The sequence below is a fragment of the Ursus maritimus genome, unplaced genomic scaffold (assembly GCF_017311325.1).
Source record: "Ursus maritimus isolate PB19 unplaced genomic scaffold, ASM1731132v1 scaffold_3, whole genome shotgun sequence".
In the NCBI taxonomy this organism is placed as follows: domain Eukaryota; kingdom Metazoa; phylum Chordata; class Mammalia; order Carnivora; family Ursidae; genus Ursus; species Ursus maritimus.
The window spans coordinates 84,022,078-84,049,980 of record NW_024425563.1 but is presented as its reverse complement, the minus strand read 5'-3'; the positions used below and the strand labels follow the sequence as shown (position 1 = coordinate 84,049,980).

Sequence of the window (27,903 nt, the reverse complement as noted above, 5' to 3'; positions counted from 1 at the left end):
TATGAATAGTATCATTTCATCTGCAAATAGAGTTTAACTTATTCTTTACCAGTCTGAATGCCTCTTATTTCTTTTTCTTGTCTGATTCCTGTGGCTAGGACTTCTAGTACTGTGTTGAATAAAAGTGGTGAGAGTAGAGGGATGTTTTTAGAATTCCCTTTCATGTTTGTGCCAATATTTTCTGAAATGACCAGTTAGAACATCATCACTATAATTCTTCGCATTGTTTTCCAATCTTTTTATGGAGTCGAACTCTATTTTCAACACAGCCCTGGAAAATAGTGCAAATTTTAAAGTCCTCTTTTGAAAAATAAGTACTTATCTAAGGTCAACATAAACAATTGAGCTATGGTACAAACACAAAATGTTTGTTCTCATTCCAGATTTACTGTTAGAAGTTACCCAATGCAATCAAGTTATTTTACAGATTAAGAAAATGAGACAAACAATGATATGGCCTAAGTCATGGAGAGAATGAGTGCCAGACCTAGCATGTAACCTCCATCCTTTTTTTTTTTTTTTTTTTTTTTTTTTTTTCCCCCCCTTTTTTTTTTTTTTTTTTTTTTTTTTTTTGCGACCTCCTTTCTTTTGTATCTGAAACATATACTCTTTCTATTAGGCTGCTCAGAAGTGGCACCTAAATACTTTGCATTAGTGTTTTCACAAATATGCAGACTCTTTAATTCACTATCCAGTATCCATTATCCAGTGAATAACATAATTTTTACTAAGGTGTTCTTTGGAATTGATAAACTGTTTTACCAGTTTTGTCTTTGTCTTGTCTAAGGATACCTCTGAGGCAAATTAATACAAGGCTTACTTAGTTAAAAGGTGTTTAAAACAGCAGAGCCACTCGAGTACATTTCTTTGATGAATTTTAGTGATTTAAAAAGGTGGTATGAAAGCTATTTTTATTGCGAGGTTTTGGAAGGCATTTCTGGAATACGAGTGGTTTAAGAAAACTCTGAAAGATGTTAAATGGTGAGAACATTTTGCAGTGGTCAATCAAATGCATTGGCTTATTACTTTTATTGTTCTTACTGTTACCTGATTTGATTTCTGAGCTAAATCTTGCCTATATTAAAGTTTATTGTGACCATTTATTATTAACCACCTAATCATCTTTTTCTTATGTGTTTCTTATGTGAGAATTTACCAGTTAGTTATTGAAGCACTTAACGTTATATAGTAAGCATAACACAGACTAGTTATTCACGTATTCCACAAACAGTTACTGCAAGTCTACTCTATGTCAAGTGCTGAGTACCAATATAGGAAAAAAAAATAGATAAAAATCCCTATGTCTAGGGTTCATACAGCCTCATTTAGAGGACAGAGTTCAAATTAACCAAAAAAATATTTGCTGAGCACCTATCCTCTGTCAACAGGGCCGGACTAAGAAATGTGAGCACCTGGAGCAGGCTAATATCTTGGCACTTCATCAGATTCATAATCCTTAAGGGCTTGTTGAATTATTTAGTGGAGGTAGAGATAACACAATCTTTTTAATAACAAAAGTTGTACATGGTTTTTGTTGTTTATAATGAGAGATCTATTACTTGTGGTTTTCTGAACCAGGCAAATTGCTGATAAAGCTCATATGAAGCTATTTAGAAATTAGACAATAAAAAGTCCTTTATCTTGGCATATAGCACTCCTCTTTTCAGTTTTAGAAACCTGGCATGTGAGTTGGGAGCTTTGGACAGATGTTTGGTGCCTGGGTACATGAATCAGTCCAATCAGCCTCCCCTTATTCTAAAATTCTCTGATCACTCTTGAGAAATGTGGCATTTCTGCTTCTTTTAATAGTTAATGAGAGCAATCCTTTGTGCATTGACAAAACAAAACATGATCTCATCTGCTTGAAGGTGTCTTCCCTCCCTAGATCCACTTTGTTGTTGATTTATAAAACAAAGAAAGATAAAAACTCTGCCAGTGATAAATGTTTGCCCCTCTTTAAAAAGCAACTATCAGTGCTTTTTCACCAAAATGATTATAGCAATGCAGTATCACATAGCAATTACTGAAAACACTAAGTAAGAATCAGAGTACCAGCTACATTTTGTTGAATGTGTACAGTATCATGGGTGATTCTTGGTACCCTTGGCCACCACGTGCTCCACTCAGAAGTGGTGCCACGGCTCCTGAATGTGCAGCTCCATGGCCCCCAGGTCTGGACTCCCTTGGGCCTTGTCTGTGATAGTCTGGCTCTCCAGCTGGCCTGCCTATAGTGCCTGGTGGAGCTGCATGCAGATGATGTCACCCTCGGTCTTACTGTCCTGCAGTACTGCTGGACCTCCAGCAGCAGCTTCTGGTCCTTGGTGCAGCCAATCCTATATGTCTGGATCATGTTTTCTGACCCCTGCTTCAGCTTCAGCTTGATGGCCAGATGAATGTAGACCATCTATGCATTGCCAAATTTCCACATATGCAGGCAATAGTGGTCACACATCATGACCCACATCTCTTCTGGGAAGCTGGTGAATTTCTTTTGACGTGTATAGTTGGACACTCCCAGAAATCACAAACATAAAATTGTTGTGGAGAAATGATCCATTTCAGAAAAGAGGAAATGGAGTTATGGTTTTGGGCCTGGTCTCAAGTCAAACTGTCTCCAGTCAGATTCATAAGTTATTAGTTGGGTTTCCATTCCTGAAATCTCTTTTCACACGCTAAAATATCAAAATTAATTATAGCAATAGAACACAAATGTATACTTATAAAAACTACTATGTATAAACATAAAGAGTATAAAAATCTATATCATAAATATCCTTTTGGGAGAAATTTTTTCTGCATGGGCTGGATCTAATGATAGTTGTCCAGAAACTGGCTTTTTTCTTGTGAGCACAGACTTTTTTCTTTTTTCATTTTCTTTTTTCTTTTCCTTGCTTTCCTTTCTTTTCTTTTTTTTCCCCCACGGACCTTCAAATTACATTCCAAGTTGGAGTTATCCTTTGGAAAATTTCCATTACTAATTCAATATGCCAAAGACCTCTGAAAGTCTCTGAATTGGGTAAGGAAGATCACTCATGGCATCTTTTTCAGTGATACCTTGCTCACTTTTTAATGGAGATTAAACTCCTGTTACAAATAATAAACTTTCTTTTCAATGCTTTCTGCTAAATTTTCTGGAAAAGTATTTTATGCTTCTAAATCAGTACTTGTAATTCATCCCAGAAGTCTAACTATAGGCCAATGACTTCTCTCCTTAAAGAGATAAAAGTATCCTTTTTTTTATGACACTCAGACTTCTAGTTAATAACTATTTTTTGTTTTATTCTGTTCACATGTGACAGCCCCAAACCCAACACTTGGTTTTTCTCTTTTGACTTTGTTATTCTTCAGTACCTAGGTCAGTAGAGACTTTCTCCCAATAGTATATGCAGTTTGATCTTCATCAGGTAGGTACATGTAGGTCTCCAAAGAGATCGTGGCTCTCTAGCACATGGACCGGGGTCCTCCCATTTGAGTGCGCTGTCTGTGCTGGGGCTCTGCCCAGGTCCCATCACCCTTGAGGTATCCTTAGGCCAGAAATGCTAAGCAGGCTACATGTTATGTGCTAACTCTAAATAAACACAGGGGCTGCTTAGAGTCTAGGATTGTGGGTAGTGAAGTAGGCTGTGTCTGGGTTCCATTACAAAGAATGCTGTGCTTGATTAGTGATGTCTGCCATGGCAACACCTTCTAGACATGTCTGGAATGGGGACACTAGGGGAAGAGGCTGTGTGCCAGCCCCAGGTTCAGACAGGGGCAAGGAGTACATTCCATCCTTGCCTTAGGTGGTTGTTCTTGCTTCCCAGGCTGCATTGTCTCACACACCAGGTAGCTGAGGAGGCATTCTGACGGCCATGAAGGTACAAGCAGGTTCCCTAGGCTCTGGAAGGACCAGCATAAGCTCCAAGCTAGAGGGAGCTTGGAAGGACAGCTCACGCAGGGCCCCATGGGGGTCTGCAAGTTTCAGGCTGTGGTGACATTAGCTCCTTTTCCTCTGGAGTCAGTTTCATCTGGGGGAAGATAGCTGACTGGCTGATTCCTGGGTAAATTTTAGAGGAAGAGTAAAAGTTGTGGCAAGGACTTCCATGCACAGAGGACAGAACATGAAGAATCTTGGGGACATGAGAGAAGTCATGCGTTCCATTCTGGAACCTGTGGGAACTACTCTACCACTCAGTTGCAGGGTGTGGTGAAAGATGAGGTTGAACACGTGGGCAGGGACCAGATCCTGAAGAAATTTTAGGCCATTCTAAGGAATTTGACAGAATCCTTTAGGTGACAGAGAGCCACAGAAGGATTTCAAGCAATTTTAGCAAGAAAACTGACACAATGTGAAAGTTGGATGAGCATGGAGTTCAATCTGGAGGGGGATTCTGATCAAGAGAGTATTGCAGTTTACCAGATGACAAATTATTAAATCCTGAATTAAAACAGTGGCTGTGGAGATGGAGAAGAAGGGTAAATTTGAGAGTTAATAGTAATAAATTTGATGGTTAAGAGTTTGGTGGTCTTTAAGAACACACAGACCTTGTGATTACTGGATAGTGAACATTAATGCTGAAACTTGTTTTAAGGGGAAGGAAATATTTATACATCTGACAGTTGGAAAAAATGGTATGGCTTAGGAATAAAAGGTGTAATGATAGTAAAGAGAGCAGGGGCATGTGGGTGGCTCAGTCAGTTGAGCATCTGACTCTTGGTTTTGGCTCAGCTCATGATCTCATGGTTTGTGGGATCCAGCCCTGCGGCTGGCTCTGGGCTCAGCAGGGGGTCTACTTAAAGATTCTCTCCCTCTGCCCCTCCCCCCCATTCATCCACATACCTGTGCACTCTCTCTCTCAAATAAATAAATAAGTCTTTTAAAAAGTCTTAAAAAATACAAATAAATAAAAAAGAGCAGTAAAACTTTGAAAAGCAACAGCATTATGAAAACATACACAGACTTTTTACCTTTTTGCGATGGCCTTGGCATAATTTGAGAGTTTAATATAAAAAAATTTCTCCCTAAAGTTACTCATTACTCCTTTTTATATGTTTTAAGAATTTGGTATTTTTTTTCTTATTTTAATAAGGGTCAAGCTGTGTCCACAACCTAATTAGCAAGTACAGTAATTTACTGATGAAAAGTGGGCAGGAATCTTTTCAAGTGAACTGATTCCTTTGAATGTCACATTTACCAAATTCAGACCACCTCTGTCCTTTCCCATGTTCCACGTATTTAGTAACATTTCCTGGTGGGTAGTTAACACCAGATTGCTGGTTAATGAATGACCTTCCAACTGTGAATGGACAAGGCACAGTAACATCCTAGGAGTCATTGGTAAAGCAGGAGAAAATGGTGGGAAAAGTAACCCACTCCTGGAAGTCAAACACATTGCCCTAGGTTTAAAAATGATTCTTTAAGTAATTTGTGAGCACAATGATTCATGAAATAAAGAAATAATACCCTTGGGTAGGCATTGTAACAACTATATTAAACCCCTGTTTTCTTCTGTTTTTGGTAACTGGATGGCAATATTGCATATTGGAAATGAATTGTGAACTGGAAAGTATATAGTTTTGATTCCTTCGAATGTTGAAGTCATTATGACATGTGCCTTATGGGGGATATTTACTTTTTAATTAACTATTCCTACTATTCCAGAAGCTTGAACTCTATTTCTGAAGAGTGAATATTAATATCTTTAAATAATAATTGTTATTATTAGCCCTATCTTAATGTGGGGAATCTGGATCCTAGAGTGATCAAAGAAGTTAGGCAAATTCAGGTAGCACGTAAGTGGCAGCTCATTGCGTTTAAACACGAGTCTTTCTGATTCCACACACCGAGCTTCAACATCGTGCCTCCCCTGGATATACACTAGTTCTTTTTTTTTTTTTAATTCAGTTAGCCAAGGTATAGTACATCATTAGTTTTTGATATAATGTTCAGTGATTGATTAGTTGAACATAACACCCAGTGCTCATCGTATCACCTGCGCTCTTTAATTCCCCATCATTCTGTTACCCCATCCTCCCACCCACCTCCCTTTGCACAACCCTCAGTTTGTTTCCCAGAGTCAAGAGTCTCAAAATGAACTATTGGGACTTCATCAAGATATACACTAATTCTTAAGTGGCTGGGGCACACAGTCTAGGAGTTCACTTAAAATTAGGATCTGGCATGTTCTTTTAGATTCATAACAATGGCTATTTCAAGCTCCGAATATGGTGATCATAATGAACTTTCTTCATTTGGTAGAATCTATAGAGCTCTTAAATTATAGATCAAAAGAATTTTAAAATTATTTATTTAATAGGGACTTTTGTTGGCAAACTTGCTCTAGAAATATCTGTATCTCCCAAGAAGATAAGTACTTACTAGAAACTTGTTTGAGAAATTTGGTCTACTCTTCAGGACAGGGAATAATGAGGATTTTTCTCACCTCTTCTGAAAAATTACTGCTCCTTAGGGAAAATTAAGTGAAAGTAGTGCCAGCATAGTTATTAGCACCACAAATTTGATAGGCATGCCCCCAAAGGAATGTTGTAAATTACACTAAATTCTGAGAATGAATAAGGCCTGTTACCATCTACCATACATGTTTATTTTTATAAGAAAAGAAAAATAGAATGTGTATTAAAAATTGGAGAGCAATTTTTGAGTGAGTTACTGTGCTTTAGCAATTTTTGAGTGTATATAATATATACATTTTTATGTTTAAATATATAAATTTATGTTTATATATTATATTTAGATATATTTATATTTATTGTCATTATGTAAATATAGTCATAGATTTTTAAAATAAGTGCTATAATTCTGTAGGCAGACTCATGAATTATTTCATAGTTTTAAATATGTTCAGAGTAGGCTTGCCATTATTGATATCAGCCGCACCCTGAGAGTGTGGAGCAACATCTCATGGTACAAAGCAGTGGACCTTGCGTTCTTGCTGGTCACCTGGGTTCTGTTCTTTCTTCTCCCTAAAGTAAGATGTGAGTTTGCAGGCCCGTAAAATGATTAAGTACACACCTACCAAAGGGTTAGGCATCTTTATATTAACATGTTATCTAAGGGGTTTAAGGGTCTATAAAGAAGTAATGCACATGATAATTGTCATCCACATGTGTTTGTGTCCTGTGTATCCCTCCAGGGTTTGGGCAGTGGTGTGGATGAGGTTGGCTTCCAGTGCTCTTGTCTTTGGTAGAGATCAGGACAGACATGAGGGGTTGTGGGGCTGTTGGAGGAAATGTGACTCAGAGTTGAAAGGGGACTCTGGTGAGTTGATTAGAAGCCAAGGGACTCGCAGAGTACTGTGGGAGAGGCAATCAAGAGAAATGCTAATTTTTACACCTGAAACCAGTATAACATTGCCTGTTAACTATACTGGAATTAAAATTTAAAAGAGAAATGCCATCTTTAAAGGCAAATCCCATGGAGTTTCTGGCCAAGTGGCCAAATTTCCAACTGGAAACAGAAAAGATGTTTGTCCAAAAGGAGATTAAATAAAAGGGCTTAGCTATGAACTAAAGGATTGGAGTGGAGAGCACAAGCCATAGGCCACATGAATGTTAGGATCAGGCCCTCAAAGGAGGCTTTCCCTCTGAACAGAGAGTGAAAGCTACCTTCAAATCTTTGAACCAGATCAATGACAATTTAATGTAATGGTTAAAAGCAAGGACCCCTTTCTTCCCCTACCAATCTTCCTAGTTCTTATGTTCCATAGATGAGAGAAATCATATGATAATTGTCTTTCTCTGCTTGACTTATTTCACTTAAAGAAAGGGGGGGTAATCAGAAGGGGGAGTGAAGCATGAGAGACTATGGACTCTGAGAAACAAATTGAGGGCTTCAGAGGGGAAGGGGGTGGGGGAATGGGATAGGCTGGTGATGGGTAGTAAGGAGGGTACGTATTGCATGGTGCACTGGGTGTTATACGCAACTAATGAATCATTGAACTTTACATCAGAAACCGGGGATGTACTGTATGGTGACTAACATAATAAAAAAATATTAAAAAATAAATTAAAAAAATAAAAGCAAGGACCCTACACTCAGACTGCCTGAGTTTAATCAGTTATGTGACATTAGGCAAATCACACAATAATTCTGTGTCCCAGAAAAATGGGAATAATAGTCTCTACTTTGTAGAGTTGTTGTCAAGATTAATCAAACTAATGTATTTAGAGCCCTTACAATAGTACCTAGCAAAGAGTAGATTTCATTTCTTAATAGGTGTTAATAATAATAATAATAAACAACTATATATGTGTGTATGTATACATGGTATATATATATGTGTGTAGATACATATATGTGTGTATTTAAATGCATATATTAATATATGTCTGTATATACATGCATGTAAAACATATATAAATGGTTTATATATGTAAATATATACCAGTCACATTATTATTATTACTACTTTGACTTTTCCCAAGCAAAGAACTTCAGATAATAACATTGGGCACGTGGTGTGCCTCTCAAGCCAGTTTCTAATTGCTGAGCCCTTCCTTCAAACAACATTGAATACTTTAGAACACTTAAAGTACAGGTGCTCTGGTTCGAAGTGGTGGTGTCTGGGCCACCCCCTGCTCCCGCTCCCTCGGACTCCGACAGAGACGCCCGAGGCACCACTGTGGAGCACGTTTTGAAAGCTTGGAAAGAATCCACGGCCTGGAATCAAGACCTTGAATCAGGTCCTGTCTGCCCCTACCAGGCTGTGTACCCTTCATCGTGTTCTCACTGGTGCCGGTTCTTTGATCCGTGCGCTGTAAAGAGCTAGATTAGTTCAGTAGTTTTCAAACTCTGCCACTTTAGGCCCTGAGAGTTCCTGAGAGGTGTTCCAGGAAGTTTTGGGGAATGGGTGGCGAGGAGCATGCTGTGTGAGCAAAGGGAGCCCAAGGGCTTCAAAAACTAGGAAGAGAGAAATATACTGAGATTTCATACATTTGTTTGAAGAATGAGTACCACTGCTAAAGAAATTTTGACTAGATGATAAAAGTGCCTTCAGTTTCAATTATTCCCTAGACCCTCATTGAACCAGAGTAGCAGAAATAAGAACGTGAATGAAAGCAACAAGTACTAAAGCTGAGGAAACTGAGTAATGGGGAAAGCAGTGTGGACTATTCCCAAGGTGCTGTGCAGTGACCGGGCTCTTTCAGGATCTCTGCTATCCAGGGAAAAGGCAAAACTTCTGTTGCCTGAGTTTCAGCTAGATACTTTGGCCTCATTGTGTTCATTGAAATGTAGACTGGCACGATGATAACTAAGTTTGTGGATCAGTGAGAAATATTACAATGAGGATATTTTATACTCACAATCAGAAGACAACTACAGTGAGCAACTAAACACTGTGCATTGTGGGACTTTTCTTGGTGGTTAATGATTTCAGAAAGTATGTTCCTTCCAAAGCAAATGTCAAATTAAAATTTTCCACTTATGATTGTTGTGTTGCTGCTAGAGGTGTGTGAACTCAGAAGCTCTTGACTTGATTGAGATTTGACAATGAAATGTATTTAGGTAAATCAAGTTTCCATGTCCCCTCTGGGCATAACACCTGTAATTGATTATGGAGTCCATAGGCCCCGGGCTTGAATTGGCCCTATGTTTAGTCCTCCGCATTTTCAGCTTGCTAAAAGCAAAGAAAAACCTATAAACATAGGTGAACATATAGTGTGGTAACGTCTGTTTATGAGTAATTTCGATAATGATTATGCAACAACAAGGGCAGATTACCTTACAAACATCACATGTAGTGTGAGATGAAGACTGCCCAGTGACTCCTCTCTCCGATTCTGTCTCCCGTCCACCATTCAAAGCTCTCACTATTGTGCCTGTGTGTGTGTGTGTGTGTGTGTGTGTGTTAAAGTGTAATATTTTCTGTCTCACTGCTGAAATATGTTAGCTTGGAGCAACATCACCCATTAACACTTCAGTGTGGCTTAGTTTGTCAGATTACGTTTGAAAAGTTGGGTCGTGGCAGGTGACACTAACGATTGTAACAATTCGATGGGGAATAGAAATTGGAAAGGTCTGCAGCACAAAGAAGGAAGGTACATCCACATAGAGACCAAAGTGGGAAATGTTGGGAGCCAGGAGGTCCTGCGGGCCCCACAAAGGATGAAATGTTGACTGAGAGACACACAAATGAAGGGGGAAAAATGCAGAGGCCGAACTTTGCCCTCTGGTGACCTAGCACAGCGCCTTGTACGTAATCCATCTTCAGTAAACTATAGCTGAATCAAATTATTTTTGTCCTCAGGTGGTTTCGGTAGAACTAAAGTTGAGATTTAAGGTTAATATTTTTTAGTTATTAAAAAGATTTGTGTACGGCTTATTTTCTAAAATCAATTTTCTTAAAGAGGCGTGATTTTCTGTTTTAAATTTGTTCAAACAATACATTTCGTGCCAGAAAAGCTCTTTTTAAGGAAACATACCTCAAATATGAGGCATAAATAAGTCTTCCTTTAATAAAACAGCTCCTATTATAGCCATTGAATAACACATCTGCTGCAGAGGTGTTATTTTTTCACCAATAAATGTGCACAGCTCTGATTAGAGAAGGTGAAAGATGCACATCTACTTCAAACGGTGAGTTAGACTCTGTAGGGAGAGAAGGTGTGTTTTATTATGACAGATTTTGTAATTATGAAAGCTCTGAATAGCCCTATTTTTAAAAAAGTACTTCTTGAAAAAATATAATTCTCTGTCTAAACTCTCTATGTGTTATGGTGACTGTTGATTTCAGAAAAATACATTTGGAGCATCTTTCTCCAGTGCTAATATCATTATTGCTTCACAAAACATTTTATACCAGTCTTCCGAGGAAGAAATTTTAATAAGCATCCTTTCCATAGTTTTTCTTCAATCCAGGATTTGCTCACCTCTACTGTTTTCGGAATAAGCCCACAAATGTTACCATATCTTTACAAAGGAAAACCGGAAGATAATTCTCAACCCAGGGGCCTTGGTCTAAGCCTTGACTCTTGTTCATTTGTGTGACTGTTCAAATGCACTCATTTTTTAAAAGATCGTATCTACACAATAACATGTAAAAATGAGGTTTTTCAAAGAGCTTTAAAAAGACATTAAATTATCACCAAACTTATTACAAGATTTAGATTAACCTTTCCTATTCATTTTCAGGGCTACGGCGACACACAGGGGCCAGATTATTTTCAAAGATGCTTTAGCCCAGCAGCTGTGTGAACAAGGAGGTAAGAATGATCTCTGACTCCTCTATGTTGGCTGTGTCTAAGCTATTCATGCTGGCCCGATGTTCTATGTACTGAGTAAGTTTTTCATTACTCTTACTTGATCACAATGCTTTAAAAATGGAATTATTGATCCCTTCATATCCCTAAGAATTATGTATTTAGTAATTATTGATAAAGATCTGTAGACTTCTGAAAATACTAAGTGTGAGCAAAGCAAACCAAGAGAGAATTTATCTACTTTTCCTATTTTTTTCTCTAACTAATTACATTTAGTTGTCCTGGAAATATAAATCTTAGTAGTTTTAGAATTCTACAAAAACATATCTGCTTAATTTACCACTTAAATTTCTTGCCAACTTCGTTGAAAATGTTTCTATTTATTGCTTTTAAACATGATCTTGTGCTCAGGATTTATGTTCTTGTTTCAACTGTGTGCACCATTAATTTCAGATTTGTGGATAGATATTATATCATTTTAGATACATTAATTGGACATTAAGTAGTCACATTAAATGACTTCTGCTTTGTGAGTGCCTCATACACATCCTATTTTCACCTGTACCAGACTCACAGATGCATATACACACACGTGCACACACGTACACACATATGCACACACACCATGAAAAGGTGGAAAACAGGATCCATGCCCCAACACAAATTTGTTCACTCTACTTCTTAAGCTTCTACCTGACTTCGTTCGCGTCTTCACTGTAGCTCTTACCACTTCACATAGAATTTTCCTCTGAAAAGAAATGAATGCTACCTGTCAGGGACTGAGCTTCTCAAGCATAGAACTATGCCTTTAGAGTTCTTTGGTTCCCCAGAACCTGGCATATGACCATTCAAAAAATGCTGATAGATTGAATACACGTTTTTCTCAGCCATACATCTATTCATTGATTTAAGCATTTGGCAGTGAATACATTTGAAGCCAGTCGTTGTTAATGTCATGCCATTTTCACCATCATTATAGGCATAGTATCAATTTTTATTTACACAGCGATATTTTTTGGAAATTTGTTAAGAATTACATTTTTGAATTTGAAGGAAATTTCTACTAATCTTATTTCTGTTAAAGAGAATCTAATGGGCTTAGGAAAGAAATGAGGAAAAACTATATTGGTTTTTGAAAGGCCTAAGAAAATACCATTTATTATTCATAGTAATATATACATCCTCAGTATGGCTTTATCTAAGTAATGTGATACTGCATGGTTATTACTGGCAAACTTCTGATTGCTTACATATATAGCTCTTGAATCAGAAAACCCCATTCTAATTATAGTTTCAAATATATTATCAGTGTTCTTGGTTTGAGCAGATTTTTACTGTGACTTTTGTGGATGCAAAAATGCGCTAGCCTTTGTAGTAACCTCAAAAAACCTGTCACAATGTAACTCTTTTTTCAGACTGAGAATGTTCACAATACTGAAAATATAGAACACTGTATAACATAGTGAATATTAATGTTCTGAAAAATGCATGCTGTCAGAAAAAGATATGTCTAATTTTATTAACATTTAACATTGTTTAAAAGCTGATCCCTTTTAAGTGTTGGATGTTTGAGTCTTTTCTATTGTAAATGAATTGTTGGAATTGGGTTCATTTAAAATGAAAAGAAAAAGCCAAGAAAAACCAGTAGGAAAAAATTCTCAACCAGTGGGTTTAAAAAAAAAAAAAAAGCCTTACGTAGTCGAATTGCACACGAATATGATTTACACAATGGTAGAAGTGCGTGTTATTAAAAATGCTGTTCAGCCCAGGACCAAAGGAAAACACTGAGCTTTTCAACAGCACCTAATCAATTGAAATCATATCAATCCATCCAAGATAGGGTGGAAAGAATACTAACAAGAGTGATGGCTTCCTGCTGTCAGGAATGATAAGGGGAATAATTGGTGCTATAAACCATAGATCTATTTTGGACCTATCTACTTTTAATTAAAACATTAATTATCTCCTTAAAGAAAATAACATAAATTTAAAATGTTATTATTTCCTATACATTGGGTGGAGAATAATTCATGTATTTATAAGAGAGAAAAAAATGGCAATCAGTATATACCAAAGCACAGTGCCTTTCAATTACAACTCAATAGGTTTGTTGATTTTAATGAAATTAAATAATTTAAACAAACCAATTTTGTTCTGTGGAGCTTGAGGACAGCTATTATTATAAGACTGTATTAGTGGCTAAGCATATCGAAAAAGTAAAAAGATCAGAAAACACACTAGTCTGAGATAGTCTGTCATTTTGATCTTTTTCCTTAAAAGACATTCGTTGAAGGATTTTATTCCGCAAACATGTATCTAACACCTACAAGACGCTGTCTTAGCTCACAGGGCTAAATATAGCTATAAAAGTAAAGAAAGACCCATTTCCTGTTCTCAAGGGCTGGGATATAAATGGCAGATCAGCTACATTTGCCCCGGGGGTGGGGAGGGAGGGGTGAGGGCTTTAGGAAAGGCTCCCTAGGGAGCAAGGCCTGAAGGGTCAGCAGCAGTTCAAGAAAAAAAGCAGAGGAATTCCATCTATCTCCTTCCCATTTCTACTGAGCCACCTTGGATCACACCCCACACCCATCATCCCCTTCCGACTTTGCTTAATAGTCACCTCTTGGAATTCCCTGCTCCCACTTACTGGCACCCTAATGAGGGCTGCAATAATGAGCTTTCTAAAATGAAAACGTGATTCTATCGTGTCCCTGCTTAAAACCCTTCAATATCTCCATTGGAGGTAGTAGTTCATCTTCAAGGTAAAAATCATTACCGCTAATCACAGCATCATACAAAGAAAAATCCCTTACAACCTGGCTTCAATTTGCCCCCCACCTCATTACCTTTTTAAAAAATATTTTATGTATTTATTTGAGAGAGAGAGAAAGAGTGGGAGGGAGAGGGAGAGAGAATCTGAAACAGACTTCATGCTGAGCGCAGAGGCCGACACAGGGCTCAAACCCATGACCACACAATCATGACCTGAGCCGAAACCAAGAATCAGACGTTTAACCCACTGAATCACCCAGGCTCCCCACCCCACTTCATTTCTTTTCATCCTATCATTTCTACTTTAAAATTCTCAGAATGCACCTCATTCCATCACCCTTGTATGATTTATACATTATGCCTCCCCTTCCCCCGTTTGCTTGGGCTGGACTACTTTTATATGTCATGTCATGTCTGGCTCACTCAGGCTTTCAGACCCTGCTTAGGTATTGCCTCTTCCTAAAAAAAAAGAAAAAAAAAATCTGTGATCTCCCTCAAGCTCCTCCTCAAGTTAATCTTGGACTCTCATACATGGTCACATAATCCCTGGACATACCTCTCAAGGCACAATAATAATCAAATGAAAACACTGTCAGCACTGTTATATTCCGACTGCACTCTACCCATTCATTCTACAACCATGACTTCATTTAATCTTTCCAGCAACTCTCTGAAGAAGGAACTCTTACGATCTCCACTTTAAGGATGGTGAAACAAAGACACAGCAAGAATAACTTGCCTAAGGTCGCACAGCTAGAAATTGTCAGAGCTGGGAGGGGAGCTCAGGCAGTTTGGCCAGTAGCCCATGATATTAACCATCACATTACACTGCCTTTCAAATGAAACACACACTTCAGCACGCGCTCATTTAACTTAACCATTTACTGCAGATTGTAATAAGAACATTATCACAGGTGCCTTGTCTGCCATTAGATACAAGCTCCTTGAGGACAGGAACTGTGCTTTTTATTTCCAAATCACCGAAGCCTCACACAATGTCTGTGTGCACCCAGTAAACGTTTATTGAATGAGTGAATGAACAATTGAATCCAACTAGTCTGATAGATGTGGGAAAGAGGAAGCTACCCGGCAGGTCATTACAGCTAAGCTGGGAAGGTAAGTGGAGCAGGTTGTAAAGGGCTCTCTGTTTGCTCCGAAGTTTAAACGTTGTTCTGTGTGCAAGTGGAAAACAGGAGGGTGACGTGAGCAATCTGTGTTTTTGAAAGAAAACTGGGGATGGGGGTGGAATGGGTTGCAGAGATCAGGAGTCGGAGGAAGCTAAACACAGTAGCAGGATGCTGTATCACCAGGGTGAGAGCTAAATTTTAAGCTAAATGAAAATTGGGTCTTGGTGGGGCACCTGGGTGGCTCAGTCGGTTAAGTATCTGCCTTCAGCTCAGGTCATGCTCAGGAGGCAGCCTGTTTCTCCCTCTCCCTCTGCTGCTCCCCCTGCTTGTGTTCTCTCTCTCTGTCAAATAAATAAGTAAAATCTTTTAAAAAAAAATTGGGGTCTTGGAGACTAGAAAGAAGGGGATATGATAGAGAGACGTAAGAGAAGATGTGATCGTCGTAGGGAGTGAAGGCAGGAAGAGGGTCCAGAGTGATTCTGTGGTTTCTGGCCTGGGTGACTCAGTGGCCAGTGATGCCAGGGACTGAGAGAAGAAATGAAGAAACCTGAGAGGTGTTTGAAAGAGAACATAACAGATTGGACTTCAACACATTGTCCCTGAGGAAGTTGCCTTCCACCCTGCAGGGCTCTCCAATAGCCTGCTGGGAAGAGAGGCAGATCTGAGAACGATCAGCATGTTGGTTTTGAGGAGGGATCGTGCTCATCCAGGGGGCTCCCCAGGAGAAGGGAGGAAGGTTCCCAGTGTGGAAGGCTGTGATGGCACACGAGCAGGAAGAAAAAGGAATTCTGGAGAAGGGGCCAGCTTGGGAGACTGGGAGACTCGAGAAGACATCTCAATGTGGTAGAGGTGTTCGACAGGGACAAAGGCTTCTGAGAGGACGGAGAGGACGAAGTATGAAAAAAGGCTTTAAGATTTTGTACGTAAAAGGTCATCGGTGATTTGACTCTAAATGAGGATGGTCTCAGGAGAGGCTGGACCACCTGAAGCTGCCTTGTAGTGTGGAAAGCTCTTGCCCAGGCTCTGTAGACAGACAGTCAAGGGAAGAAAGATTACTGAGTTGAGAAGTAAATGTGAGGCAATGTTTAAAGTTGAGGCTTTGAAAAAAACTGAGGATTAAAGGGAAGGAGAGAGATAGGGCAAGCAGAGCGGAAAGCAGACTCAACGGAAGAGTGGGGACGCTCTCTTTCCCTCCCACACCCCCTGACAGAACCAGAACATATTTATAAGCATCCAGTGCCTTGCAGCCAAAGACCACCAGGAGCACCCCTGTCGTTGAGAGGCTGGGGTAGTGCTAGTTCCAGTGTGGAGAAGGTATGCCATCCAACCACGGGGCAGCTCAATAAGAGGATGTTACAAAAAGAACTGTTATGAGATTTGGGCCTGTATTTCATGATTTTGGCTCAGGTTTGTGGAAGTGGGGCTTTGCTCTATATTGGATGCTGTAACCAGTAATTCTGGTTAGGGATCTCAATAAATCCTATCGGTAGGGGAGGCAGACTAGAGTGAGGGTGAGCTATACTTGGTGAAAAGACAGTACAGTCACCACTATTAGCCAGGAGAAGGGGAGGCTTTGTGTACTGTGAGTTGGACAGTGTTCTGGTTGGGTCTGTGTTCTGGCACATTTATGAAGCGCCCCTGTTTCAGTCTTAACCCATCACAATCCCAGAGTGGCTTTGTCTGCAGTTGAAGTTCTGTGAAATCATTTCTGTTCACTGGGAGAACAGCAAGGCTCAGCTGCGAGTGCTACGAGCTCCTCGATGGCAGGGGCTGCTTTTCCTTTCTTGAGGCCAAGGAGAGAGTGCTAGTGGGCATTTGCTTTTGAATTTAGACTTTGTGAAGACGTTGCAATCATAGAGAAGTAGGTCTGGACCCAAGCTCTGTGTAACCTTACTTTCAGAGCCTGGACACAAAATACAGACTCAGTGAATGATAAAGGGGGAGGGATCTTGCTGGAGCAAGGTTTTATTCAAGGTAGCCCATGTGAAATCAAAAGCCTGAGCAAGTAGATCAGTGTGGTGAAATTGTGGATTTAGGTCATAGCCCTCAGAATCACCTAAAAAGAGTCCTGTTGAAAATGTTGAGATGAGGGGCGCCTGGGTGGCTCAGTCGGTTAAGCGTCTGCCTTCAGCTCAAGTCAGGATCTCAGGGTCCTGATATTGAGCCCTGAATCACGCTTTCTGTTCAGTGGGGAGTCTGCTTCTCCCTCTGCCCCTCTCCCCTGTTTGTGCTTGCTCTCACTCTGCCTGAAATAAATAAAATCTTTTTTTTTTTAAAGAAATATTAAGATGAGTGTGGTTAATGTATAGGCTGGGGATGAGGACATATTTGAATTTATGCTCTGATCCTGGGACTGTAAATTCCTCATCTGGAGATTAGCAACAAAACCAAGAAAGTTAACTTGACAAAATATATGCTGCACATATATAGGAGGACTAGAAACCAAATCTCAGGGCTCACCGTCCAGTGTTGGTTCCATTATACAAAGTAGATTCTTAAAATTTAAAAAGTAGACATTAAGAATCCTCAGGAATCCCAGCTTCAACAAAAGAATCATCGCCATTGCCTCCATCCCCTGAGCACCTAGGAGAGAATACAATACACACTTTCTGAAGCCCTTCCCTTACAAGACAGAGGTGGCAAGTGTGAAGCTGATGTGAGTGTTCTCAGCATGGCTGCTGCTGGTCCCTCAGTGTGCACACGTGCTGGTGGGGACTGGGCGGGGGAATCATGGCGCGTGTGTATATTCGTTGGGCTGTGAGCTTCTTGGCATATACCCTTCAAACACACACATTATTTAGCAAGGCCAGATGGCAAGCTTAACGGCCGACAGCAGTCATGCCCTGTAGTGCCCCCAAAGGGTGCATGCCATTTATAAACCATGCTGGAATTCTCTGTTGTTGGGTTGATGGAAGTGGCTATAACCAAAGGCAAATGTTTTATGTCAGGGAAGAGGGTCAGGCTTATAGTTGGAGTCAAAAACCTTGGCTGCTTTCCGCCGTGCTCAGCAATTGCTTTGCTGTTCATCACTCTCCGAACGGAATGGTAGACAGAGCGGCAGTACGTTCTAAGGGCTGCTGGACCATGGTGGTGGGCAGTGTATTTACTCCATTCAGAGCCCGCACTCCGGAATTTTTAGATTCTTTGTAATAAGGACTGAGGAACATTTATTTAAACTGTGAGATGGAGGAAGTTAAAAAGTTCAGTAAGAGAGTCCATAAAGTGAAGGAGGGACTTAATCTCCCTAGGTATTTTTCAGCACATTAAGAATACCTTTTAAGGTGATGGATATGGTAACTGGCTTGATAGTGGTGATTATTTCACAGTGTATACATATATCAAAACATCACGTTGTATACCTTAAATATATACAATTTTTGTCAGTTACACCTCAATAAAGTTGGAAAAAAAGAATACCTTTTATATCCAAATACTGTATGAATTTTACATCAGATCTATCAAAATCTTCTCTTTCCTATTCTTGTTCATTCAGTAGCTTATATTACTAAATGTTTTTCCAATACCCTGAAATGCAAGGGTTTTTTTTCAATTAATCACACTATGCAAGTCAGAATCAACTAATAGAATTGAGTTTTACTGTATCTACTGTAATAGTTAAAGTGAAAAATAATGATGCATCCCATTTGAATTTGCCCAGTGTTAAAATTTTTGCTTTTCAAAGACGTGTTTTTCCCATGGCTATTCTAGAGCTTACATTTCCGTTCACCTGTTATAGCTGCTTTTTCCTGACATCCCTGCCTTTGTAATTGACAAACAAAGAGAGCTGAATTAGGAGACTTTGGTAAAACCATCCAGGAACTCTTAATCTTGCTTCAAGGTGTCAAAAACTACTGGACAGGGGGAGGAACTGAAACCCTCCTAGGGCTGGGGCGGGCAAAAAGTGTTTCTAAGCGATCCTGAGGACAGATGAGATTTAAAGGAACATCGAAGAGCTGACTCATGGGGCCATAGTAAAATTTCTTGCTACCGGCCTTAGGTATGTCTGACTACGTTTTTAATTTCCTAAAGCATGGTGCTTTGAACTGGTGCTGTTTATCCCAAGATGATTGAACCTAGATTTAAACAGCCTTCTTTTTAGTTCTCAGGGTTATATACATTCCCACTTGACAGCTTTATCTAGTCCAAAGTCAAAACACCAAGATTTATGCCCGAGAAGAATTTGACATTCAGTTCTTTTGGATCCAGAGAAGTACACTTTCTACTCAAGTTGCTATATAATCTGCTGGATTCCCCCTATTTTGAAGGAGAAAAAGCCTAGGTTTGGGATCTTTATAATTACTTAGGGGAAGGGAGCAAAGCTGTGCTGAACACACCTTAAATTATAATTTTATTTTGGGTTGCAAAATCCTATTCACGCAACCTATTAATCCAACCGTATTTTTACATTCAAAGGTTCAGTTGTTTAATGTAATCATTAATACAGATTTTCATAATCAGGTTTTTAAGAGTTGGAATTCATTAATATTAATTAATACATACTGTGCTGTGTCCCATACCATTCCCAAGTGCCTGGCACAATATTCTGTACCCAGAAGGAACATGGTCAAGTTGTGAGGATTAAATGCAAAAGTGATGTGCGGATGGTGGCTAGCACCTAAATACTCACTGAATGTTGACTATCGTTATTATTACTAGGCAGTTATATTTGGATGCCATTTAGGTACCTTGAACTCAATATATTCTAAACTGAACTTGACTTTTCCCCAAATCTGGGGAAGTACCTCCCCTTCCCCTGAGCAATGTGTTTAATTTTCATGTTATGAACTCTTCAATTTCTGTAACTTTAGAGCAGGACCAAACTTAAGATGTTACAGCATGCATCTTACCCACCTCAACTGGATGTGGTTTTATTCTGACCCTCATTTATTACCGTCTCTGTGTTTTCCCCTTTATTAACTGTTTGATTGCCATTTTGGGGTTGGTTTGGTTTTGGTTTTTGTTTTTGTGGTTTTTGATTTTTTTGTTTTTGTCCTTATTCGCAAGCTGCCTTGTATCTATTTTAGAACAAGGCGAATTGTACAGCGTATCCTTAGGCGTATAAAGGAGAGTCAGAAGTAAGGTAACGTGAAGGTAATAACAGAGGTTCAAGTGACCAGGACAGGAGGGAACAGAGAACATTAGAATTTCCTAACAGCAATGTCTTGCTGGTATTATTAGTGCCCAATAATTAATGTCTTGTTGGTGTTATCACTACCCAGTAAACTAACGTATTTGGAGCCAGGCAGGGGATACAGAGATACATAAGATAGAGTCTCTAACCATCCGAACTTACAGTCGGAGCAGCCCTCATTTCCACTCCAGCTTTTAGGATTGAGTGAGATACAGAGGGATTACCTTTCCCCCAAACGGATCCCTTCTCCAGCCCACAGGAAGTTAACTCTTTTTAATTAGAGTATAGAGCTTCTATGACAAAGTGCGACAAACTGCGGGCTTAAATGATTAGAACTGTATTTCTCCATCCTAAATCAGTCTGGAGGCAGTTTGGAATGGCTCTGTGGTTCTAAATCGGGGGGCCAAGCTGGCTGCTCCAGCACTTACCGTGTCCTAGCAAGAAGGGCAAAGGGCCAAGGAAGCATGGCCATTCCTTTAGAGGGCATGACCCAGCCCTGAACATGACACAGGTCACTTCTGCTCACTCCCTAAGAGCAGAGCTTAATTCCTTTGTCACAGGAAGCTGCAGGGGACAGTGTGATAGATACCTCTAACTGGGGGCCACAGTTCAGTTAAAACAAAGGAAAGGAGAACAGATATTGGCAGACCTCTAGCAAAGTTCTGCTCTAGCAACAAGGCGGCGGCGGCTGCTGCTGCTGCTGCTGCTTCTTCTTCTTCTTCTTCTTCTTCTTCTTCTTCTTCATAGTAGTGGTATTAGTATTGTAGTAATTGTTATTAATTATATAATGATGGTGATGATCCTAATGATTTCCCTTCCTACCTCTGACTGTTAGTTAAATGTCATATGTGCTCAGCCTACAGGTCAATTTTTAGCTATACTTTCTCTCCTCTGCCCCATCCATCAACCCCTTCTCCTCAAGTTTTCAAAGGTCTAAGATGTTTTAAAAAATTATTACACAGTTATTTGAAGAAAAAAAACAAACAACTATTCACCAACAGTTCAGATGTTGTATTGTTTTGTATTCTGATTTTCACTTAAAACTTCTATTTCATATCATAGGCATAGTTTTGAAAAATGTGTGGTTATCTCGCCCAGAAAAGTTCAGGGCATGAGCATAGCAAGACAAGAAGTCGCAAGTGTGTGTATTGAAGATCTCATTATTGACAGCTCATGGTAGAATAAATCATACCTGACAGAGTTCTCTGTTCCCCCATTTGCAGATTATAAAGATATATTTTAGTTTTTCTCCTATTCCATTTATTTTAGAATATGACAGATGATAAGTTGTTATGAGACACAATTCAAATTGAGATGGGAAATGGGGGGGAAGGGAAAAGAAAAATACCTCCTAATATTGCTGGTTCTGTGTATAATTTAGCTGTCTTTAAATATTAAGGAATCTTTTATACTGATCATAAGTATATTCCTGAACACAGAGAGAACTATTTTCACTCTGAATTTATAACATTTTTGGAAGCTTAATTATCATACTTGAAGGTCAAATGGTTCTTTATTGCAATAAAATACAAAAGTAATAAAGAAATTATTCCTGGGGAGATGAAAGTCTAGGTTCATAGCTCATTAAATGGTAACTTCACAGACCGTGTCTAATTTGTCATATTTAGCTTTGGAAATTTCATACATTTGAATTTCAAATTAGGTGAAGAGATACCTGAGGCAAAACTACCTAGGGCCTTTGAATTCTAAGTGATCCGGGAGATATAGTTCCCATAACATAATACCTTTATTTGTAAGAAGTGCCTGTCATCATATGTATATCGCTTGCCAGACTCAAAACCTTTTTTTTTTTGAGTAATCAATAATATTAACACGAAGCTCATTAACCACTCCCTCAATTTGTTTTTAGATAACCCTTCCTTTTTCTGCTCAGCATATTGAAATCTCCATCCTTTGCACTGAATTATTTCTTGAAAAAATTTGTAGAAATACATTTTAGATTAACATGATTACTTAAAAGTTTCCCTCCAAAATAAGTGAGTTGAAAGATAAACACTTTTGTCCAACAAACAACCTTTGGGGGAGTTAAACATGACCTCATTTTTTCTAATGTGCCTATTCTAGGCTGCTGTGATCTCATGAGATGCTGGTGGGCTCAACTTTTGAAAAAGCATAAATGCAGAAATGCTTTTTTAAGAAATGAAGCTTTACTTTCAGCATGTAATATGTCTCTTAGACAAATGGAATTGATGATGGGAAGAATTTCTGCTTCGAGTTAATATTGAAAAACCATATAATGATCCATGTTTATGATATTTACTTAAAAACACCCAAAGATTTAAGCTATGGGAATGTGATTAAGAAAAGCATGACTGTGTGGTCCAAGATCCAAATGAAATCCTAGAAGCTAATATGAAATTAGAGGTGTTTACTGCCTTTTAAGTTTATTGAAGCATTCTGATCTTCCATTTCCATCGCAAAGCTCAACTGCTGCTCTCTTGCCAGTGTCATAAGACAAATCATTACAGTCTATGAGATGCTGTAAAGAGTTGGAGATAATAGAGAAAATGTATTTAGCAAATGAAAGATAATGTCCACAGAGTAACTCTTTCTGTGCCAAGCAATAGACAGATATTTAACATTAGTTGTGTTTAAATGTTTGGAAAAGGGTTGATAAGTAGTTATTTTCATAATATAGGGAAGGTCAGATTAACTCACTGGGAGTGGAAAATAATGAGCTATTAAAAATCTTTTCCGGGGGTGCCTGGGTGGCTCGGTCAGTTAAGTGTCTGCCTTCAGCTCAGGTCATCCCGGGGTCCTGGGATCGAGCCACACGTCAGGCTCCCAGCTCAGCGGGGAGCCTGCTTCTCCCTATCCTCCCTGCTCGTGCTCTCTCTCACTATCTTTGTCTGTCTCTCTCTCAAATAAATACATAAAATATTTTTTTTAAATAAAAATAAATTAAAAAATAAATAAAAATCTTTTCCGCCCAACACAAAGATGCATGAACATGTATGGGCTAAGTGCTTTTTCCATCTACTCAACAAAGTATCAGTACACATTTTTTCCTACTTGATTTTAAACAAATCAATGGTCACCTTGTTTAAAGAGACCAAGAAGCATGTTGTTCATTGAAATTTTTGCTACAGAACTTGCTTATTTTCATGTTAGGCCTATTCAGCCTTTGTGATATGAATTGCTTGTTTTGATGTGAATTAGGTCCCTTTACAAGTGTATCACATAATAATCATTCACCTTCACTATCCCTGGCACAATTGTCTTCATGAAATCTGCGTTAGTACAGATTTCATTGCACTCATTGTGTTCATTCAAGGCAGTTCCAGTCTTGTTCTTATGATAGCTCATGGAGATTAGTAAACCATTTCAAGAATAGCACAGCTGAGGGGCGCCTGGGTGGCACAGCAGTTAAGCGTCTGCCTTCGGCTCAGGGCGTGATCCCGGCGTTATGGGATCGAGTCCCACATCAGGCTCCTCTGCTATGAGCCTGCTTCTTCCTCTCCCACTCCTCCTGCTTGTGTTCCCTCTCTCGCTGGCTGTCTCTATCTCTGTCAAATAAATAAATAAAATCTTAAAAAAAAAAAAAAAAGAATAGCACAGCTGAATAAAAAAGCAGCTCTACAAGGAATATATTTTTTCAAGCACGTTTTAAAGTACCTTCTAAAAACAGTGATTCAGGTTTCTTATTTTCAACTATATTAGCTTATTAACTAAAAAAAAATCCACTGCTATTCAGTCTGGAGGTTCCTCAAAAGTTAAAAATAGAATTACCATGTGATTCAGTAATTCCACTACAGGATATTTACCCAAAAAATATGAAAACACCAATTCAAGAAGATATCTGCACCCCTGTTTATTGCAGCATTATATAGGATAGCCAAATTATGGAAGCAGCCCAAGTGTTCATCAACAGATGAATATTGGAATGGAGTGGAATATTACGTGGCCACAAAAAAGAATGAAATCTTGCCATTTGCAACAAAATGAATAGATCTATAGAGTATAATGCTAAGTTAAATTAAGTCAGTCAGAAAAAGACAAATACCATATGATTTCACTCATATGTGGAATTTCAGAAACAAAACAAATGAACAAAGAAAAAAACAGACAAACCAAAAATCAGACTCTTAACAATAGAGAACGAACTGATGGTTAATAGATGGGCGGTTGGTGGAAGGGATGGGTAAAATAGGTGAAGGGGATCAAGAGTACACTTAACACGATGAACACTGAGTAATGTATAGAATTGTTGAATAACTATATTGTACAACTGAAACTAACAAAACACTGTATGTTAACTCTACTGCAATTGAAATTTTAAAAAATTGTAGAGAATTCACTCCTGTCTTCTTTACATACTCTATAAAATCTGAGTAAAATTACACACTTAAACTTCAGGTCATTTAATAGTACCCTAGCCTCTAAGAAAATGTTTGGCTAAGCAGCAAAAACCTACACTGAAACATTTCATTATTGATCTAAAGCTTTGTATTCTACCAACATAAATAATCTGGGTGGATCCTGCGGGAGAATTTGTAGGACAAATAATTTTTAAGTTATTTTTAAGTGGCACTATCACAAACATCAAAAGGAATCTGGAAAAATTAAGTGCGTATTTATGAATCACTTTGACAGTCTTTAGAACATTTATTACCTATTCAACATGAAAAAATTGTATTATGCATAAAACTCTAAAAGTTTCCTATTATTTTTTCTTGTTTAACTGCTCTCGGGAGATATTTGACTCATGAAATTTCATAGGTCCTCATTTAGTAATGCTTTCCTGGTAAAATTGCTACCAAATTGCATTGATAATTAAAACATTTTAAAGGTGTTCAGCTTTTTTCAACTAAAAACAAGTCATACCTTCATTCTTAATCCTTTGCAGGAAACAGGCTTTTAAAAAACATTGGAGGCTTTAGTGAAATTTCTCATGATTCTTACATTCTCTTGACTTGTTTTTACTTTGTTTTTTTTTTTAAGCAAAGTAGAAAGTTCATTTTAACTAGCCTATTTAGCATTTCATATTTTATCTGTGGTTTAGACTAAGTTGATTCATTTTGATGACTTTGGCATAGTCCTGATGTTATCACGATACAACTTAAGTTCAATTTCTGGTTCAGTCCAATTACCTGAACATGATCAAGCTATACAGAGGACATAATTTCTGTAATTTTTTAAAAAAGATTTTATTTATTCATTTATTTGAGAGAGAGAGAGGGTGAGCAGGAGGGAGAGGGAGAAAGAATCCAAAGCAGACTCCACGCTGAGTGCAGGGCTTGATCCCACGACCATTAGACAGTGACCCGAGCCGAAATCAGGAGTTGGATGCCCAACCAACTGAGCCACCCAGGCGCCACTTCTGTAATTTTTGTAAATCTAAATGACAGTAAGTTTGTGGGTAAAGATTACAGAGATGTGTGATTATTTTGAATGACATTGAGTTCACTGAAACTCAAATTCATTTACACCTTTATCTCTTGGTTAACACAGATAGTGTTGTCATCTTGCCTAGGATTAGTAACAAATTAGTAGATATTCAGAATTATAAGTTGGGTTTATTTATCCATTGCCAATACTCATGGATTTCTTTGGAGTGATCCATGAACTCCAGCTGCAAGATACGGTATCCTGTGATCATTGTACTTTGATTCTAAAACACCATTGAAAGCTTGGCCTTTAACCATTGCACTGTTTATAAGAGTTTACAAATTATTGGTAGAAACTTCCTTATTGAGCTGAATTGCCCCAACATTTATGGGAAGATAAAAGATTTAATAAGTAATCACATGTTTGTGTAAGCTAAAGTAAACTTTTGGTATTTTTCTCAGAAATGAATTTTTTCTGTAGTAGAGAGTGTACAACTACTCATTTTTGTGAATCTAGGAATATCCAAATTTGTTAACAGTTTTGGGTTAGGATAGTGAGTGAGTTCTCACAGCTTAAAGTTCTGTCCAGACTTGATGTATAGCCTCATGGGGTTCACCAGTGAAGCTAAATCAGGACCCTATTATGAGGTGTCCCCCTCAGTGATCTCTTTGGGTACAAAACCATTCCAGTCATCTTCCTCTGTTTCTAATTCAGTCTCCTCTGAACACTAGTAGGAACCCCATCCTCAGTGCATCCTTCCCTCTGTTTACCTGGTCGGTTGTCTGACCTGGTGTTCTTATCCTGATGGAGAGACACACCTGGAAAGAACTGGGATGTCCTTTATACTTCTGTTAAAGATGTGTTCTATCCTGTTTTCTCCAAAGCCAAAGCCTTCTTTAGAACATTTTTATTCTCTCGTGAAACAAAACTTCCAGTCTAAGCCATTTGGCAACTTTATGTGGTAGCTAGAATTGGTCATGCAATTTTGGGTCAATGGAGCTGGGAAATTGGACCACAGTGGGGGTGGTAGGGTGGGGGCAGTCTAAGGTCCTTGGAGAGATAGTCAGTAACAGACCAACAAAATGTTGAGATAAAAACATTCAAGCAATCGAGAAAGATGAGTCAGAAGTAGTTCAATGGCAAAGGAGCAGGAAAGTACACATAGTATCTGTAGTTGGAGATGTGGTAAGGGCAAGCTCCTGGAAGGTTGACAAATTATAAAGCATGCATGTTATATTTAATAAAGAAAGAGTAAAGCCTTAATGACAGATTTGCATAATTCATCCATGTTAGTAGTATGAGGCAAAGCAGGTACTATCCAAGTGGGAGTGTAATAAATAATGTTAAACTACATTATACTTCTTCAGGCTACTTATTCTAATTTTTCTGTGGTACATTTACCCCAATAAATGTGGAAAAAAGGTTGAGCTTCTTACAGGCTCAGGTATTTTGTTATACTACATAAAACTAGATTGATATAATCACTTACTGAGAGATGATTAAAATAAGCTTCCGAGGCCCAATACTTGACTAGATTTTGGGCCGTATTTATACCATCCATGGGTGAATATTTTTCAAGGAAATTTGTACTTGTCCTTCCATCAAGTTTAATGCATACTAGGTTTCTCTTTCTGATAAAATAATGTTGAGTTATCTCAGTAGATTTTGTTAAAAATGTTGAATTTCGTTTTCCTAACTAGTGATTTAAAATATGATTTAAATTTGTTGAATTACATTAAATTCAGGTGGATACTTATTGGGTGTTTAAACTACCCAGACTGTTATACTAGAGGAATTTTTCACAATGTTATGAATACATTTTGGCTTTTTTCCCCAGAAGTTTGGATCTTCAATTATTCATTTTCCAAAATTTCATAAAATATACTACAATGAAGAAGTTGTGGGGTGCCTGGGTGGCTCAGTCGCTTAAGTGTCTGCCTCTTGATTTTGGCTCAGGTCGTGATCTCAGGGTTGTGAGACTGAGCCCTGTTGGGATCCACACTCAGCGGGGAGTCTGCTTGAGATTCTCTCTCTCCTTCTCCCTCTGCCCCCCCCCCCGCACTCTCTCTCTCTCTCTCTCTCTCTCACACACACACACACACACACACAAAGAAATAGCTCTCAGTTTAATTCAGTATTTATTGAGAACCAATTAACAGTGTAGGCTAGTGTTGGGTGGGCATATTTTCCCCCTTTGAGGAACTAATTTCTTCTTAGGAGAAAAGATATACTTAATACAGAGACTAGTTCTGCATGCTGTAAAAATAAGGGCTGGATTGTATGATTAAGATCAACGGTTCTTAAATTTGGCTTTCTGACAGAATC

General features: G+C 38.6%; 1 protein-coding gene across 2 annotated transcripts in view; it reads left to right on the top strand.

Annotated features, from left to right (window-relative positions):
• RELN (reelin) overlaps nt 1–27,903 on the top strand; it is a 475,458-nt gene that overhangs the window by 181,409 nt on the left and 266,146 nt on the right. For both annotated transcript variants that reach the window (XM_040644349.1, XM_040644350.1), the window contains exon 4: nt 11,132–11,202. In XM_040644349.1, the coding sequence (XP_040500283.1) occupies nt 11,132–11,202 (71 nt within the window). The remainder of the gene's footprint in view (nt 1–11,131; nt 11,203–27,903) is intronic.